General features: G+C 50.3%; 1 protein-coding gene across 1 annotated transcript in view; it reads right to left on the bottom strand.

The window, feature by feature from the left end:
- The window catches only part of ST14 (ST14 transmembrane serine protease matriptase), a 40,236-nt gene extending 23,737 nt beyond the window's left edge, over positions 1-16,499 (bottom strand). The window contains exon 1 of the mRNA XM_059185022.1: positions 16,179-16,499. Within this exon, the coding sequence (XP_059041005.1) occupies positions 16,179-16,259 (81 nt within the window). The 5' untranslated portion in view covers positions 16,260-16,499. The remainder of the gene's footprint in view (positions 1-16,178) is intronic.
- Between the last annotated feature and the right edge of the window lie 72 nt (positions 16,500-16,571).

Raw genomic sequence — 16,571 nt, 5'->3', positions numbered from 1 at the left:
ATTGAGCCCCACATAGAGCTTTCTGCTCAGCAGGGAGCCTACTTTCCCGCCCCCAACCCCGCCACCTGCCTCTCTGCTTACTTGTGCTCTCTCTGTCAAATAAGTAAATAAAATCAAAAATTTTTTTCTTAATTATTTTTTAATTTTTTTTAATCAGTTGTCCATATATTTGTGGGTCTGTATCCCAGCCTCCATCCTATTCCCTTGATCTCTTTATGTATGTTTAATTGGGTCTAATTCCAGATTCATTCTGTTCAACTGACCTCCTTATGTATGTTTATGCTAACACCATACTGTCTTCATTACTGTAGCTTTGTACATCAAAGAAGCTTTTGAAATACTAAGTGAGTTTGGCCAGCTTACAGGATACAAAATTAATACACAAAAATCAATTGTATTTCTATATATTAACAAGGGCCAATTAGAAATTTAAAAAATTTTTAAATACTATTTACAATAACATCGACAACATGAAATACTTAGGGGGAAAATCTAATAAGAGATATACAAGACCTATAACTAAAAAATACCAAATACTGCTGAGAAAAATTTTAGAAGACTGAATAAATCAAGTAATATCCCATGTTCATGGACTGGAAGACTCAATATATTTGGCTATTCTCCTCAAACTGGTCTAGAGATTCAATATAATCGTGATCAAAATCTCAGCAGGCTTTTTGGAGAAATCGCTGTAGTGCTTATGAAATTCACATGGAAAATGCAAAAGACTCAGAATAAAAAGAACAAAACTTTTTGGACAAGTGTCACCTAATCTTAAGCCTTTTATAAAGGCAATGAATTTTTTTTTTAACTTCAAAAATCATATATTTCACTTCCAAGACTGAAGTTTTATACTTTGATGGTTACTTTTTAGAGCAGTCCTTTCTTATTTTATGACTACATGACCTTCTTGCTCTTTCTTAGGATACTAAATTGATTGATTGATTGATTGATTGATTGATTAATTGATTTACATTAGAATTTTGGCTTTGTCTTTGCCTTTCTCTTTCAGGGTATAAATTTTCATTAAATGTCCAATGGCCCCTGGTAGTCTAATCATGTTTACAAATGAAAAAGTAGTAAGGCTTTGGGGCGCCTGGGTGGCTCAGTGGGTTAAAGACTCTGCCTTCGGCTCAGGTCATGATCTCAGGGTCCTGGGATGGAGCCCTGCATCAGGCTAGCTGCTCAGCAGGGAGCCTACTCCCTGCCCCCCACCTGCCTCTCTGCCTACATGTGTCTACTCTGTCTGTCAAATAAATAAATAATATTTTTTTTAAAAAGTAGTGTGGCTTTGGCAAGACTCTCTGAATACAGTGTATGTTTACACGTGTCGATAAAATATAACAAAATAATAACTTACGAAGCTAATTTTCCATTTTCAGAGTAATTCACAATATTTTCTTACCAGATCCTCAAACAATCCTGGAATCTCTCATGACTGGCACCATCACCCCCACTCTATCGATACGGCAGGGAGAAATGAAGACAGCTACTTGGCGGCAGACCCAGATTTGATCCTGGTTTTCTACCTCCCAGTGTGACTAGCTTCAGGAACTCAGGATGCAGGTATTGAGGGAAATGGAAAGCAAGCTCCTTGGGAAGAGGAAAGCAGCTGACAGCATGGACAGTGGACCCCAGGGGCCACCCCCAGCGCTGCTGTAGAGCAAAGCTGTCAGCATTGGGACTGGCTCAATGGGAGGGCCTTAGTCACCCATACAGTGTGAATTCTGGGGCTCCACTCAGCCCAGACATGCTGTTTAATCAGTAACTAGACTGCTTCCTTTTATAACCCTACTCTCAGGTCCATTCTTAGGCGTATTAGAGATCATCTTGCCTAACTTAGTCACTTTATTTATAAGGAAACTGAGGCTGACAGAGAAGGAGTGTGACCTGTCCAAAGTCACAAAGGGAGTGAGGTCAGGAAAGCAGCAAAGCCGAGACAAGAGCCATGTCCTTCCCGCCGCACATGGGGTTTCAGACCTGCCCAAGGTCCCTCAGCCTCCAGAGGAGGGGTGGCATACGTAACCAACTCTCCACATGTACCAATCTCTCTGCAGGGCCATAAAACCAACGGAAGACAAAGTATGCCAGTACCTGCTCCTGCCTCTCCTTTCTCTCATAAAAGTAAACACATCAACAGGTGCACACAGAATCTCAGTGCTGGGAAGCCAGGTGCTCACTTATCATGAACAGAGACAGAGGCCACATAACTTTGTGGCCAATTCCCACCAGCCAGCTCAAGTTAAATTATGGCCCGAGTCCCCAGAAACAGGATGGCTCAAGGCCAGCTCAGACAAGAGAGCAAGGAATCACTTGCCAAAGGACAGATGCACATGAAGGGCTCGGAGCACACACATGCTGACAACCTGGAGGGCTGAAGGGGAAGAACCGAGGGACAGGATGCAGGGACAAGATGAGACAACCACCATTTCCATCCAGCTTCCTGGAGGGGACCAGGAGGTACAGTATAGAAATCCAGAGACCGTCCGAAAGAAAATGACTTAGAGAAGGTATCTGATGACACAGGGAAAACTCTTGCCGTCACCTGACTCCCATCAAGTAAAAACTCATCGTAACTGAAATTGAATGTGAAGCCAACAAAACCCAGTGTCCAAGTCAACCAAAACTTCCTCCCACTTTGAAAGGCATCTTCTCCTGGGGTACCTGTCACCGGCTCTAACTCTCCAGGACCCACCCTCCCATGGGCTCCAGGGACCAGCAAATCCAAAGCCAGAACCTTCCACTGGTAGCTCAGAAGGTGCTCTTCACTGGAGACAAGCAACTGGTAAGTGCGTGCATTTTAAACAGCAAAAATAACACTGACTATCTGAAAATCTACACAAGATTTCGATCAGAGCGGGTGGCAGGAGGCGGGGGGGGGGTGGCAGTTAACCTTCGTGCTAAATTTTTTTTTTTTTTTTTGGATGATTGTTCCTCATTCGGCTACGGTTGGGTGGGACCTGATGGGAAGGCATCAGGTAACTAAACTAAACATCAGGAAACTAAACACTGAAGAAGTCACGCGGAGTCGTGGGATGACATCACACAACAACTGGTCATCTGCTTCTGCTGTTGGAAGATCAGGATCAAGGGGCAGAGGTGATGTCACTGGCTGGAGACACAGATGTTTTGCTCCCACCATAGACAAGGACAAGGGTGGCTGGCTTCATGGGAGGGGTCCCGATCTCACGGTGTCATCATCACCAGCACAGTCATGCAAATGTCCTTCAGACTGTCCAAGCACGAAAGGACAGCCAGAGCCTCTGCAACTGCTTTTCAAGGCACGGAGGTATTCTGTAGCACTAGAAGAAGCCCTCCTTTGCAAGGAGCAAGACAAAGCCAGCGTAACTCCCCAGGGCCACCCTCTGATGCTGGTTCCAGTCCAAGCCTGGACAAAGTCCCTAGAAACACAGCACAGTGCAAAGTCACCTAGGACAACAGAGCAAGGAATGACCTCTGAACACTAGCACCGTAGTGGTCATCCCAGGCGATGCTGAGCACAGACATGCACAGAACTGACCCACTAGATGTGAGTGACCCTGGAGAAAGGCCTCTTTTTTCCAGTTGCTGTTTAGGAAGGAAGGTGGGTCCTTACGTAGCTGGGCTCTCTCCAAACTCAGCCGCTGTGGACAAAGAACACCCAGCCCATGCACAGGCTCCGAGGGCAGAGACTTCCCAGTGACCAGCACAGAAACTTCTGAGGGCAGACTTCCCAGTGACCAGCACAGAGAGGACACTTGATTTGTTCGTCATGGGATGACCAAGGGGACAAATGAGAGGGAACATTGAAATCCTCCACCCACTCACCACACTGACCCCATCGATCCCACAGAAGGCAGGAGTCTCGAGAAACCCACAAGAGGCTCCCGTTCCCATGATCCTACCACTTAGCATTTTCCAGGCTTGTCAGGTCATGAAAGATCATAAAAGTATAAAATAAAGCAAACACAGTGCTTGCCCAGTATCCAGATTCCCAAGCCACTCTCCCTGGAGCTTCTGATTTCAGGAGGTCAGGGGCAGGGCCCCAGGATCTGGAAGTTTAACAACTCACCCAGGTGAGTCTTAGGAACCTGACAGTTGGAGAAACGCCACCTGCCAGTTCCCAGAGGCTGCCTGCCGGACTCACCCACTTCCTGTTGCTGTGAGAGGAGCCAGCCATGTTGGCTTTCGCCCGCCCCATTTTAAACAACCACCTGCACGCAAGGCACCTGCTCTACAGACTGGGCTCTGCTTCTCGCCCAGGGACCCTCCCACAATGGGTCCCACAAGAGGGGATCAGCATCACCCCAAAGTCCCCAAGGCTGCCACCAGAGTTCCTCAGAGTAACGCATTCCCAGCCGAGGCCTGGTCAGCAGGTGGGGGACTCCCTAAACCTTTCCGCCTTTTTGGTGCCCAACCTTCTCACCCTTGCCCTTTGACCCCATCCCTGTCCTCAGCCGCCCCACCAAAAGCAGCTGCTGGGAAATGGGTGGGGCTTCGGGGCCCCAAGGAGGATCCAGAATCACCTGTGGATCTGTGACCCCGAGCTGTCTAGAGGAGAGAAAAGCCGACCCACAGCCAACAGTTTCTACTGAAGGAAGTAAATCCTTCAGTAAACTCTGCCCACCTGGTCACAGCAGGAAGGAAAGTCCCCTGGGGCCTGACTCTGCCACCGTGGGCTACACAGAGACTCAGTAGTTCCCACACAGCTGGCATCTGGCTCCCGCAGGTGTCACGCCATGTCTCTTTCCCAGACCCCACCCACACAGCCAAGGGCCAGGACCACATACTCCTGCAGCGAGACCTCACAAGGGAACAGAAAACAGACAGAGGGCAGGACCACCAGATCCAAATCCCTTCCTTCCTTTTTGAAGGGTTGGGTTGGTCATCACCTGGATGAGGGGTCATACCTGAGAACCCTGAGCTACTGGGGCCAATCTTTCTCACTGGGCCTCAGTTTTCCCCTCTAAAAAGTGGGTTAATAACCCCTTACAGTCTCTAAGTAGAGGTATTGTAAAACATAATTAGCTGATTCCTGCTAATGACAGAGGCCTCCCTACAACTGCCCTCTGATGCTCATTTCTCCACCCACAGTCGGTCCACCTGCCTAAAGTGACCAAGGCGCATTCCTCCCCCTGGTCTGGTCAAACAGCCAGAGTTCAAGTTCAAACATTATAATGAATGTAATGGTTGTTTTGGTGCAAAACAACCAGGCAGCCTCAAAGGTAGCCCATGTCCCCTGCCCTCTTGTCACTTGCCCCTGACCAAAAATTACCAGTAAGGCCTCGTTCTCCCGTCTGGGCTCCCACCCTTCCCGTCCTCTCCTCCTTCTGAAGAAGGTAGGGACTGGCCTTGGGGGGAGAAGAGAGCCTTCCTAGGGACCTCTGCACCCGCTCACAGCCCAGAGGCGACTCACCTAGCAAGCCCATCAAGTCTGCCATCTACTTACATTCTAGGCCTCCATCTACACGTCAAGTTTCCAGTCATTTCCGAAACATTTCTTAAAACATTAAAATCCGTTGGGGCACCTGGGTGGCTCAGTGGGTTAAAGCCTCTGCCTTCGGCTCAGGTCATGATCCCAGGATCCTGGGATCAAGCTCCGCATCAGGCTCTCTGCTCAGTGGGAGCCTGCTTCCCCGTCTCTCTCTGCCTGCCTCTCCGCCTATTTGTGATCTCTGACAAATAAATAAATAAAATCTTAAAAAAAAAAAAAAAATCCGTTCCAGGGGCGCCTTGGTGGCTCAGTCTGTGGAGCAGCTGCCTCTTGATTTCGGCTCAGGTCAGATCTTGGGGGTGGGGGGGCCTGGGAGCCCCATGTCTGGCTCTGTACTCAGCAGGGAGTCTGCTTGGAGATTCTCTTTCCCTCTCCCTCTGCCCGTTCCTCCCCCTCTCAAGTAAAGAAGTCTTTTTAGAAATCCATTTTGAATGCAATTTTTTGCAGAACCTCAAAATAATAAAATAATAAATACCTTGGCTCAAGTGGCCTCAGGATCCAGAGGGTGTCCAGAATATTTCTTGAATCACTGCCCTCAAGGACAGTGACAGGCTTCCAAACCACAGAGGTAGACGGCACCTAACCCAAGGCCTTCCTGGATGGCTACAGGAAAGGGGCTAAAGCCCACGGAAGCCCTGGGGAATGCCCTGACGGTTGCCAGGGCACCCACCCCCATCGTCCTCATGCCTCACAGCTCCCAGAGAGGGGGAGAGGCCACCACAAACATAGTCGTGATTTCTGTGCATCTTTGTGCCACGCTAGGCATCTTAAGTACAGATAATCCCTAATTCCTACAAATAGGTTTCATTTCCAGATGAGGAAATGTGTAAAGGAGGGTTACATCAAAAACCCAGATAGCTAAAAAGTGGCAGGGCGGAATTCCAGATTCCAAGGGATGGACAGCCTGCTGCTTCTCAGCGGGGTCAGCTGTCACCTCGTCTCCCGCAGCGTGCAGACAAGCACACCAAAGTGTAGAGAGGAACAGTCTTAAAGAACTCTCTGCAAAACTCTTCCTACAACAAAACCGGTTTTGGGGGCCCAAGTAGTGAGACAGCTTGCCCAACACTGTCTATGCATTTCCACCCCTTCAACACTGGTCTGGGGTGCTGACTTTCCCCACCTCTGACCTTGGCCCCAGCCAGGAGGCCCCCACACCTGTAAGGAGCTGGGAAGCTGTTCCCATCCTGCCCACTCAGAATGGCTCTGCTCTCCTCATCACCTACCAAATCCACCTGCCCTTGAAAACATGACCCAAGGCTCCACGCCTGCAGGAAACCTGCACGGACCACCTTCACCCACGTACTTTCTCTTGGAACCCCACCTCCCTTATGACCTGTACCATCCACTTGGCATCAGCGATACCCCAGTGCCATACTAAGACCAGGCAGTCCTAGGGGGTCAGGTTACCCCTGTTTCTTTTTCAGACTGCTTCTCTCCTCAACCCCCTTTAGGACCCTGCCCAGAGGGAGCACTTGATTGGTTAGTTGGTTGATTGATTGAGGGACCTCATTTTCCATAGCCACACTTGGGGAGCTTACGGGGGCAAGGTGAGACTCTCTGGGGAACCTGGGCTCAGGAGAGTTTCCAGTCTCATATCCCCAAGGTACCTTCATCTACCTGGAAGGGGAGAGAATGGTCAGTCCACCCCCCAGGGTTCTGTTGACAGCCTCCTAAGCTCTCTAGTGTCAGCCCTGGCCTGGCCACCTGCTTTGGGCAGGCCCACCTAAGTGTGGACTCTCCCAGCCTCTTCCTCTCCTAGCTTTCAATTACGTGTTCCCCGCAGGACACAACCTCTTTTGTAATTCAACCTTAGAATTCCATCTCTGCTTCCAGATCAGGTGGGAAAGAATGGCACCAGCAGCCCCTGCCCTACTCCGGGCTCCTCCTCCTCCTGTCTGCCTGGTCCTCGTCCTTAATCTCCTGCGATCCCTCTCCCCTCCTGCGCCCAGTCCCCAGATTCAGGGAGCACATGCATCTGCCCAGAGCAGCCCAAACAGAGATTACACCTGAAAAGAAACAAGAGTCATGAGGGGAGGGCAGCGCCATGCAACTCTTTTCATTCTTTCCTCAACTTCTCACTGAACCCGCCTTCCGATTTCACAAGCTGATGTTTTTTGTTACTTGTTTTTTTTTTTTTTTTTTTTTTTTTTTTTTACTTCATTTTTTTATTGGGAGAACTAGGTTTAGGTGCAGTTATATGAAATAGTTCAAGGAGCGATCCCTTGTACACTCTGCCCAGTTTCCCCCAACGGTAACGTTTTGTAAAATTGTATCATAATACCACAAGCCGAAATAACCCACTGAGGCAGCCTTCTCGTTCTACTCAGACTCACTGGCGTGTGTGTGTTCAGTTCCTTGTAACTTATGGCCGGGGGAGGGTGGTCCTCCAGCCGCCACCCTTCCGTAGCCACGCCCCCCGTCTCCCTGCCCCCTCCCTGCTCAACTAGCCTCTTATTCTAATGTAGTCCTTGCAAAAAAATGTCATAGAAATGAATCATCCAGGATAAAATCTTTTGAGATTGCTGGCTTCTTCTGCTCAGCAAAATTCCTGGAGAATCCTTTGAGTCATCGCAGACACCGGGAGCGTGTTCTTTTTATTGCTGAGTAGTATTTCACGCAGGCACCACGGTCTGTGCAACAGCTTTTCCGCTAACCCTTTTTAACAGCTGCCTCGGACACCCATGGATCTCCAGAAGATAGGGAAAGCCCCAGCCACCCGCTTCCTGGAACTGACTAGATTCCCAAAGCCACGTCAGGCACGTTTAGAGAGCAATAAACAGAAGGGTCAGTGTGAGTGAGAGGCTTGGAGAAGCAAGTAAGCAGGGCCCTGAGGGAAAGGCATCTGGAGGCCCAAGTCCACAGTCGGGGGCCAGAATCCCGGTGGTGCAAGCAGAAGGGCAGGAAAGTGAAAACCTAGAAATGTGTCCTTGGAATCACATTCCTAGAGCTGAGACAGGCTGTAGACACCACGTCATCTCCTGTGCTCCAAGGGCCATACCTTCCAGAGTTGGGGGAGGGGATAGTATTTTCCTTTCCTGCCAATCTTAGGAAGCTCTCTGGTCACACCAGCATGATCAGCGTCACAATAACCCCGCACATTAGCACTGCGATAGAGCCAGCCCTTGACTCCAGACGCAGTCCTACTCCGAGTCTGCTCCTGATCTGGCTAAACACGTTCCCCTCAATGATTCAAACGATGTGTTTTCTGGCCATCTGCAACCTCCCAGGTAGCAATATTCCCGTGAAGACACAGTGTCCAGATTTCAACAGCATAATGCAAACAGGGACGGGCATGGTCTGCACAGCAGTCATTTGTCAATTACCTCCCTTATCCCGATGGCTCGATTTTTTTTTTTTTTAAGATTTTATTTATTTATTTGACAGAGAGAGATCACAAGTAGGCAGAGAGGCAGGCAGAGAGAGAGAGAGGAGGAAGCAGGCTCCCTGCGGAGCAGAGAGCCCGATGCGGGACTCGATCCCAGGATCCTGAGATCATGACCTGAGCCGAAGGCAGCGGCTTAACCCACTGAGCCACCCAGGCGCCCCCGATGGCTCGATTTCCATTAATTGTCCAATAATACATTCAATAAACACAAATACTAAAAATAAATAATAATAAAAGATAATATAGCCACTTGATGAAAGCTTATGCACAAATCAAAAATGGATTTTCAAAGGGTAGGTAATACCATGAAAAAACTCTAAGATACAATGTTTTGTGTTTTTTAAGATTTTTTTAAAAATTTATTTATTTCTTTAACAGAGAGAGCACAAGTACGGGAGCAGCAGGCAGAGGGGAAGGGAGAAGGAGGCTCTCTGCAGAGCCGGATGTGGGACTCGAACCCAGGACCTGGGATCATGACCTGAGTCAAAAGCAGACACTTAACCAACTGAGCCATCCAGGCATCCTCTAAGATACAGGGTTAAAATGCCAGGGGAGGGGGAAGTCAAAAAACATAGGTACTTCCCATTCCTCTAAAGTCAACTCTGGTGTCTCCTCTGAGAGGCTCCCAAGGAGGGCCCTTCCTCCTCTGTTTTAGTCAGATGACTTCTCAAGGGTTCGCTAGAACCCCAAACACCCCTCCGTCCCAGCCTCTCACCGTCTCAAGGTCAACCACCTGCTCTTTAAAGATGGTAGAAATGGGCTGTCTTGTTCCACAGTCCCAGCATGGGTCAACACAAGTAATAAATGACCCAGGGGTATCTGAGTGGCTCAGTCGGTTAAGCATCTACCTTTCCACTCAGGTCATGATCTCAGGGTCCTGACCCAGCATCAGGCCCCCTGCTTGTCCCTCTCCCTCTGCCCCTCCCCCTGCTCATGCTGGGGCTTTCCCTCTCTCTCTCACTCGCTCTCAAATAAATAAATAAACAAGTAAAATCTTAAAAAAAAAAAAAAAAAAGAACAAGAAAAAGACTGTGGGAACAATATAAGCCAAACTATTTATAGGGGTTATAAAACCAAGGAGAAAGAATTTCAGAGGTCTTTGCTTTCTAGTTTGCATATTTCTACGTCGATTGATACAAACAAACAAAAAAACAAAAAAAACCTTCCTAACTTTTGTATTCAGAAAAAGAAGCACCTTTTTTCTTTTTGAGAAATGCATAGGCAATACCAAATTATTAAAATGTCTTTCTAGGGCTCTTTCTCCCACTTCTCAATTCTTTTTATTTATCTGAGTTATCCAACTTGTCTCTAAATATGTATATCTTAGTCTTCTTAATAATAATTTTAAAGGGTGTAACCAAATACAAATGTGGGGAAGGAGGAATTTCCTTTACATTTTAGGGAGCCACGGAACATGTCTGGCTTTTAGTGAGCTTGCCGTTGACTCAATATATTGGCTCTCCCATGGCGCCCTGCTTGTTTCTCCCCCATCTCCTCACATCCCAGTCGTGGGAGGGAGGTGGTTTCTGTTTCCAGTGTTAAGGTGGCGCATGGCATTTACTCTGAACGAAGATGGACACAATTCCCGACACCCCACCATACAGGCTGTCCAGGTCCTTCTGACTCAGAATTAAGTCATCTGAGGTATTGGCCTTTCCCTCCCAGGAGGCTGTCATCTACAAAGCTGATAAGCAAATGCTCCAAGACTTCACCAGAATTGTTAGTAAACAATGGGGCGCCTGGGTGGCTCAGTAGGTTAGGTGACTGCCTTCAGCTTGGGTCACGATCCTGGGGTCCTGGGATCAAGCCCCGACATCGGGTTCCCTGCTCAGCAACGGGCCTGCTTCTCCCTTTCCCTCTGCTGTTCCCTCTGCTTGTGCTCTCTCTCTCGGTCAAATAAATTTAAAAATGATAAAAGAATTGCTAGGAACAAGAAATGGCCCAGAACCCAGGAACAAGGCAAGAGCAGCCCCCAGGTATGGCACAGAGTGACGCTATCCATGAAAGGACCCTCTTGGGCAAAGACCAAATCTACCAGACCTCACTGTCTTCCAGCCCCCCACCCGCCACCATGCTAAGCTGATAGAAGGCTTGTACAGCAGTTCCCCAGGACACAAACTGTCTCCACAGCAAGGAACTGGGTAAAACATACACATATGGTAAGGCAGGTAAGAGTAAATCGTAAACAACCTGATGTGTTGGCTTGGGTAGGTGAATTTTTGCGTTCTTCCTTTTAAAACTGCCTTTATAATTGTAATCATGTGTATAATAAATAAGGCTACACTTTGTTCAAAGCCTTGTTGAAATCACATCTCCTGCCAGTCTCCTGGTCCACCAGATGAGTAACCTCATCAAAAGCGGAAACCAGACGAGTCTGGTGTGAGAGGTTTTTGTGGACTTGTGTTGGCGCCTGGTGCTTACCACTCTCTGTTTAATGACGTGTTCCAAAATTTTGCTGGGGATATGCATCAATCGCCATCACCTTTGGAATACAACTGTATAATGGCTTTGCGGTTAAGATCTAAGCTTTGAAGTCACACAGATCTAGGTCTGAACCCTGGTATACCTCTAATTGCCTTTGGGCCATTATGCAAACCTTTTGAGCCTCAGTAGTCTCATCTGTAAACTGGGCTTTTTTTCCTTTAGAGTTGTTGTGAGGAGAGAGAGAGATAATGAACGTTGAGTGATGGGTAGAAATGGTTGTAATCCTATTCCGCTCTACCTTTTCACTAACATCACCAAGTCAGAGAAACAAAGGATCTGAGATTTTGACCAGTTCACCAACTGTCCCAAGGATTCTAAGGATTCTGTTGCTAAGCCTGGACAAACTACGCAAATTCAGAAAATATGAGATTCCAAACCAGAAATTTTAGTAGACCTGCTTCTGGAAAAGTTCTTAACAAAGAAAAAGGGCCAATTATTGTCTGAGAACAAACCCCAAGCACCTTCTCACCACGGCCAGCCTGGGTGAGGGTTCTGAGGGAAGCCCAGAAGTTCCCGTTCCCATCTACAAACTGGCCATGATAATTATGGTAAGCACCCAGCATCTCAGAAACGTCCTGAGAAGAGAAATCCAGTTTCTACCCAAATCAAGCTCATTCTTAGCCTCAGTAATCCATCCAGTCCTGAGCCCATGGTCTGACACTCCAGCAGGCCAAGGAGAACACAGCAGAGCTAGACTGCCTGGCTTCAGATTCCAATCCCACTACTGTTTCACTTTGTGACCTCAGGCAAGTCACTTAGCCTCTCTGTGCTCCACTTTCCTCACCTATGAAGGGGTGATAATAATACTAAGAGGTATAATACATGGTCTATGCTCACCAAATGCTAGCAATGATCTGAACACTCCAGCAGTATATGTACAATGTCAGAAGCAACATCTTCAGGCCTTGGGCTGAGGGGCTGGGTCACACTCTCTTCTTCTAAGAACAGACTTTCTCTCTTAGGAGAGACATGAGCCAACAGTCTGGGTAGGACCAGAGGCCAGAGAAGGAACTGACACCAGGGAACTCCAGCACCACAGTGGCCACCAGCCATGGCCACCGGCCATGGCCACAGCCACAGTGCAGGCAGCCATCCCCCCTGGGGCCACAGCATGAGAGGTCCAAGTGGGGAGGGGGGCTGTGATGATGGGGCACTACCACCAACAAGCCAGCTCTGGAAGACCCCCACCACCCCCACTGTGGACTGTCCCATGGATTTAGATGCCCTGGGCTTCTGACTTGGGCAGCTACCGAGCTAGGGTTGTCTTCTCTGCCTCAGTTTTCCCATCTCCTAAATGAGGCCATGAAGGTCCAGGTCTTCCCAGGACTGGACGCCCCCCCGGAGTAGGCAGCCTTCCTGTTCATTCACAGCACCCAGGAGACGAGTCCCCACCTAAAGAACCATCCTGGTTTCCCACTGCCCACCCTCTCTACTCTCCCCTCACCCCCTGCATACCTCTTCTCAGCACAAGGGCCTCTGAGAGAGCCCGGCAAGAAGGAAGTTGTTTTAAAGTCTGGGCGGGGTGGGGAGGGGGCAGCGGGAGGAAGAAGGGAAGAAGGAGTCAGTTGCCTTGGTCTTGGGCTCACATTTCCTTCCTGTAGAAGGATCTTTCCCATAGAAGCTACATAAAGGGTGCTCTCGTTTCCCACAGCTCCTCAGAGAGAGTCCCTGTGTTCAGCAGGGCAGGCCGGCCCTTCTGGGAGGCCAGTGCCCCAGTGCCAGCCGGGGTTCCAGGCCTCTGCACAGGCCTCCTACCGATACAACGCACCTTCCTGTTGGTCTCCAGGCCTTTTCCAACTCAGAAATCCAACCCGTGTGATGTGTGTACCACGCTGCAACTTACAAAGGGCTGTGATGTAAAGTATCCCTATTAATTCTTGCAGCAAATCTATAACACACATGTCATCCCCATTTTATAGTCATAGAAACTGAGGCTTTGACATTAGGTAACATCTCCGAGATCTCCTGCCAGGAAAGTGGAGGCAGCAGGTCTTGGTTCCATCATGTCGGACACTCCCGCCACCACATCACAGATGGCCCCATGCCCCAGTTCCCCTACCCTGAGCCTTTGAACCTGGGTTAGATGCCTCCTAAGTATCTCCTGCAATCTGCCCAGGCTTCTCCGGACTCTAGTGCTTACCATACATACAGAACTTAATTTCCTGTATTCCACACTATACTGATGTCCCCTGCAAGCAGGGGCTCTCTGACCGGGGTCTTTCTCGTGTTATTGTCCAGAACCTGGCACGTGCTCAGTCAGTGGGTATCTAATAAATATTTGTTACATGGATGAGTGAATGTGTGACCAGTTCACAAAGAGACGACTCTCTGAATAGCCAGAGCTGTAGAGCCTAGCCCCCACACCTGATTTCCCAGTTCGGGTCTCCATGTGCCTAGTGGATACTGAGTCCCACCCAGGCCACTCCTGATCTGAGAAGGCACCAATGGACGTCTAAGCACTTTTATAGCTCTAGCAAAGATTCAACACTGGGCACTCAGTGAGGCAGGCTTCCCAGTTCTGGTCATAATAATTGGCATCTTTACACTAGCTATCATGGAGGGAGGGTTCACACAATCCCCAGACACAATGCATACGTCAGTAGGGCCTTGGGGACAGTAGGGAACACTGTGGTGGCCACTTCCTGCTTGATGGGAACAGCTTGGGGTGGGGCGAGGCTCACCGTCATCGGCCTAGGGAAGGAGGCAGCCAAATATGAGAACCTCCAGAGACTTTCTCCATCCATGCAGGAATGGAAGTAGCCAGAAATTGGCAGTCAAAAGCAATAGTCCCCCTGAGGGGCTCAGCACGACCCCTCCAGGCTCTGCTGACACACAGAGCAAAACCAGGGACAGCAGCTGCACCTCCTGGTCAGGGAGGTCAAGGCCAAGTCTACAGACCCTGACCGCAAACACTGTAAGGTGATCCCAGGAATGAGATTTTAGTCGGCTACTTTCTTCAAGATACGCTGCATCATATCTAATTTTTACACCCGTCTCTCAGCACGACTCTCAGGATTGTGATTTCCTTAAGGGAAGCAATTGTATCTTATTTGTTTTTGAGAACCCTCCCTCCAACAGTTCCTGGCCTGGGATTAGGTAGAGTTGGTTCAATGGAGCCTGGCAGGAGAAATGACAGAGTGATCTCTGTGAAGGAAAATTGCAGAACCAGAAATGGAGGAGAAAACCCAATGGAAGAGAGAACGCGTGAGCTCACAGAAGATGAAAAAACCAGCAGGGGCCTAGGGGGAAAATAAGCAAGGGCTTGCAGGTGATGAGAGAAAGCTGGCTGTTGTGGCTCCAGGGGGAGCATGGAGATGAGCCCCAGGCCTGGCCCCTGGTCTGGAGGGCATGTGGGTAGCACAGACAAGACTATGGAATCCCAGAAGGGGAAGTGGCGGGCGGGAGGGGGGGGATTCTGAAAAAAAAAAAAAAATCCTGAAATAGCAAATACCAAACAGTACGCCCTCTGCTGAGGAGGCAGGAGGCTCGAACCCCAGGAGGGGATTATCAGGGATTCATAAACATGGCAGTTACAGAAGTGAAAATAAAAGGCATACATGGGGTCGAACTGGCCTCAGGCAGGGAGGCTCAGCAGGAACCCAGTCCCAAGCCTCTGGGCTGGCTGCCCTGTCCGTGCTTCCTTCCACACAGGAAGTGAAATGTGGAGAAAACAAGAGTAACCCAGCCTTGATGGTTATTTGGGGTCCGGCTAATCACAGCAGCCCCAGGATCTGGCCTTCTGCAAACTCCCCCAGTCACCAGCCACTTGGAGAAAAAGAATTGATTTCAGAGAGCTACAAACTGTGGCCTGACGTAGAGCAACGGCCACAATGTGCACCAGCAGATGTTTCTGGACCAGGACAGGAGAGAAAGTGAGAGCTGGTGGTGCAGAGCCCCCCATCATTTGCGGAGGGGAAAGCTCCCTGCAAAGGGAGCCCTGCCTCTGAGCGCCCATTAAGTGTCTGCTGTGAGCCAGAGTTCGCTGGCATTTTGGGAAACCAGGGTCCCAGTTAGACGGAGGTAGAGTCCTAGTTGCTAGTCCCGCCTGGGTGCCGCCACCTGTGTGTCCTTCAATAAAGGAACAACCTATGCCCAAGTCTTCGCACTAAGGTTTAACATCCTTGAGATCTTTCAAGAGGTCTTTCATTGTTTTGTCTAACAGGAGCTGCGAACTTTGGGATCTTCCAAAAGGCTCAAGATACATGGTCTCACATCCCTTCCCAGAGAATCACCTTCCCAAAGGGCTCCATTCCCTCTTCGAAGCCCAGGGAAGCCCAACCCTGAAATCGTTAGAACTTTAGCACCACCTTAGCTCTGGTCTCCCAGTCGCCCTCGACAGAGGTCGCAAAATGCCTTTTGACCGGGAAGGAAAAAAGCAAACTCCCGCGGAGGCTCTGGCTCCAAAGCCCCCGAAACCTCCCTTCCTCACCCCAAATCACCGTGCCTCCACCCCTGGTTCTTTCCAGATGTGCGGTAAGAGCACGGAGTTAATGGAGGAACTGAGACGGAGCCCTTTTGTCAGGTCAGGGAAAGGACGGGGGAGAGATTCGGCGTCTCCAAGGACCTGTGGGCTGCGCCTCCACCGTGGCCGGCTGGCGCGGGGCAGGGCTGGTACCAAAGGTCCGCCAGGCACCCGCGGAACAGGAAATTCCACCTGCCGGGCCGGCCAGCGCCGGGGCCACAAATGGGCAATGGAGCGGTTCCCTTTGCCAAGACAAAGCGCCGCGCTACAGCGCCCGGGGCCCTATGCGCCCGCGCGCAGCGCCCAGCTCCGGGCCACTTGGGGTGGCTTCCCGGGCCCCGACGACGCGCGCAAAGTCCGCGCCCCTCTCCCACCTCAGGCCTCGAGCTGTACTTGAGTCCCGCGCGGAGGTCCTTGGAGCCCCCTCCGCCCTTGCGGGCGCGATTGCTCTTCATGGTCCCGGTGGCCGGTCGCGAGTCTCAGAGGCGTGGTCCCCGCGGGCGGCTGGCTCCCATCGTCGTCCGGGCGCGGGGGACACGAAGGGCGCGGGGCGCCCGAGGGCGCACGGGGCTCACCGGGGCGAGGGTCGCGCGGGCTTGCGCGGGGGTCGCAGAGCGCGCGGGGGAGCAGGGGGCGCCGGGGGCGCGGAGCGTGCGGAGTTCCGGTCGCAGTCCGGCGTGCGGGCCGCCGGCGGTCGCTCTCGCCCTCACTCTTCCTGTCCCGGGCAGGTAGTTTCAGGGTGTGGCTTCCCCGGGCCCGCCCCGCCG

Source organism: Mustela lutreola, chromosome 1 (assembly GCF_030435805.1).
Source record: "Mustela lutreola isolate mMusLut2 chromosome 1, mMusLut2.pri, whole genome shotgun sequence".
Lineage (NCBI taxonomy): Eukaryota > Metazoa > Chordata > Mammalia > Carnivora > Mustelidae > Mustela > Mustela lutreola.
This window is presented reverse-complemented; position numbering and strand designations above follow the sequence as displayed.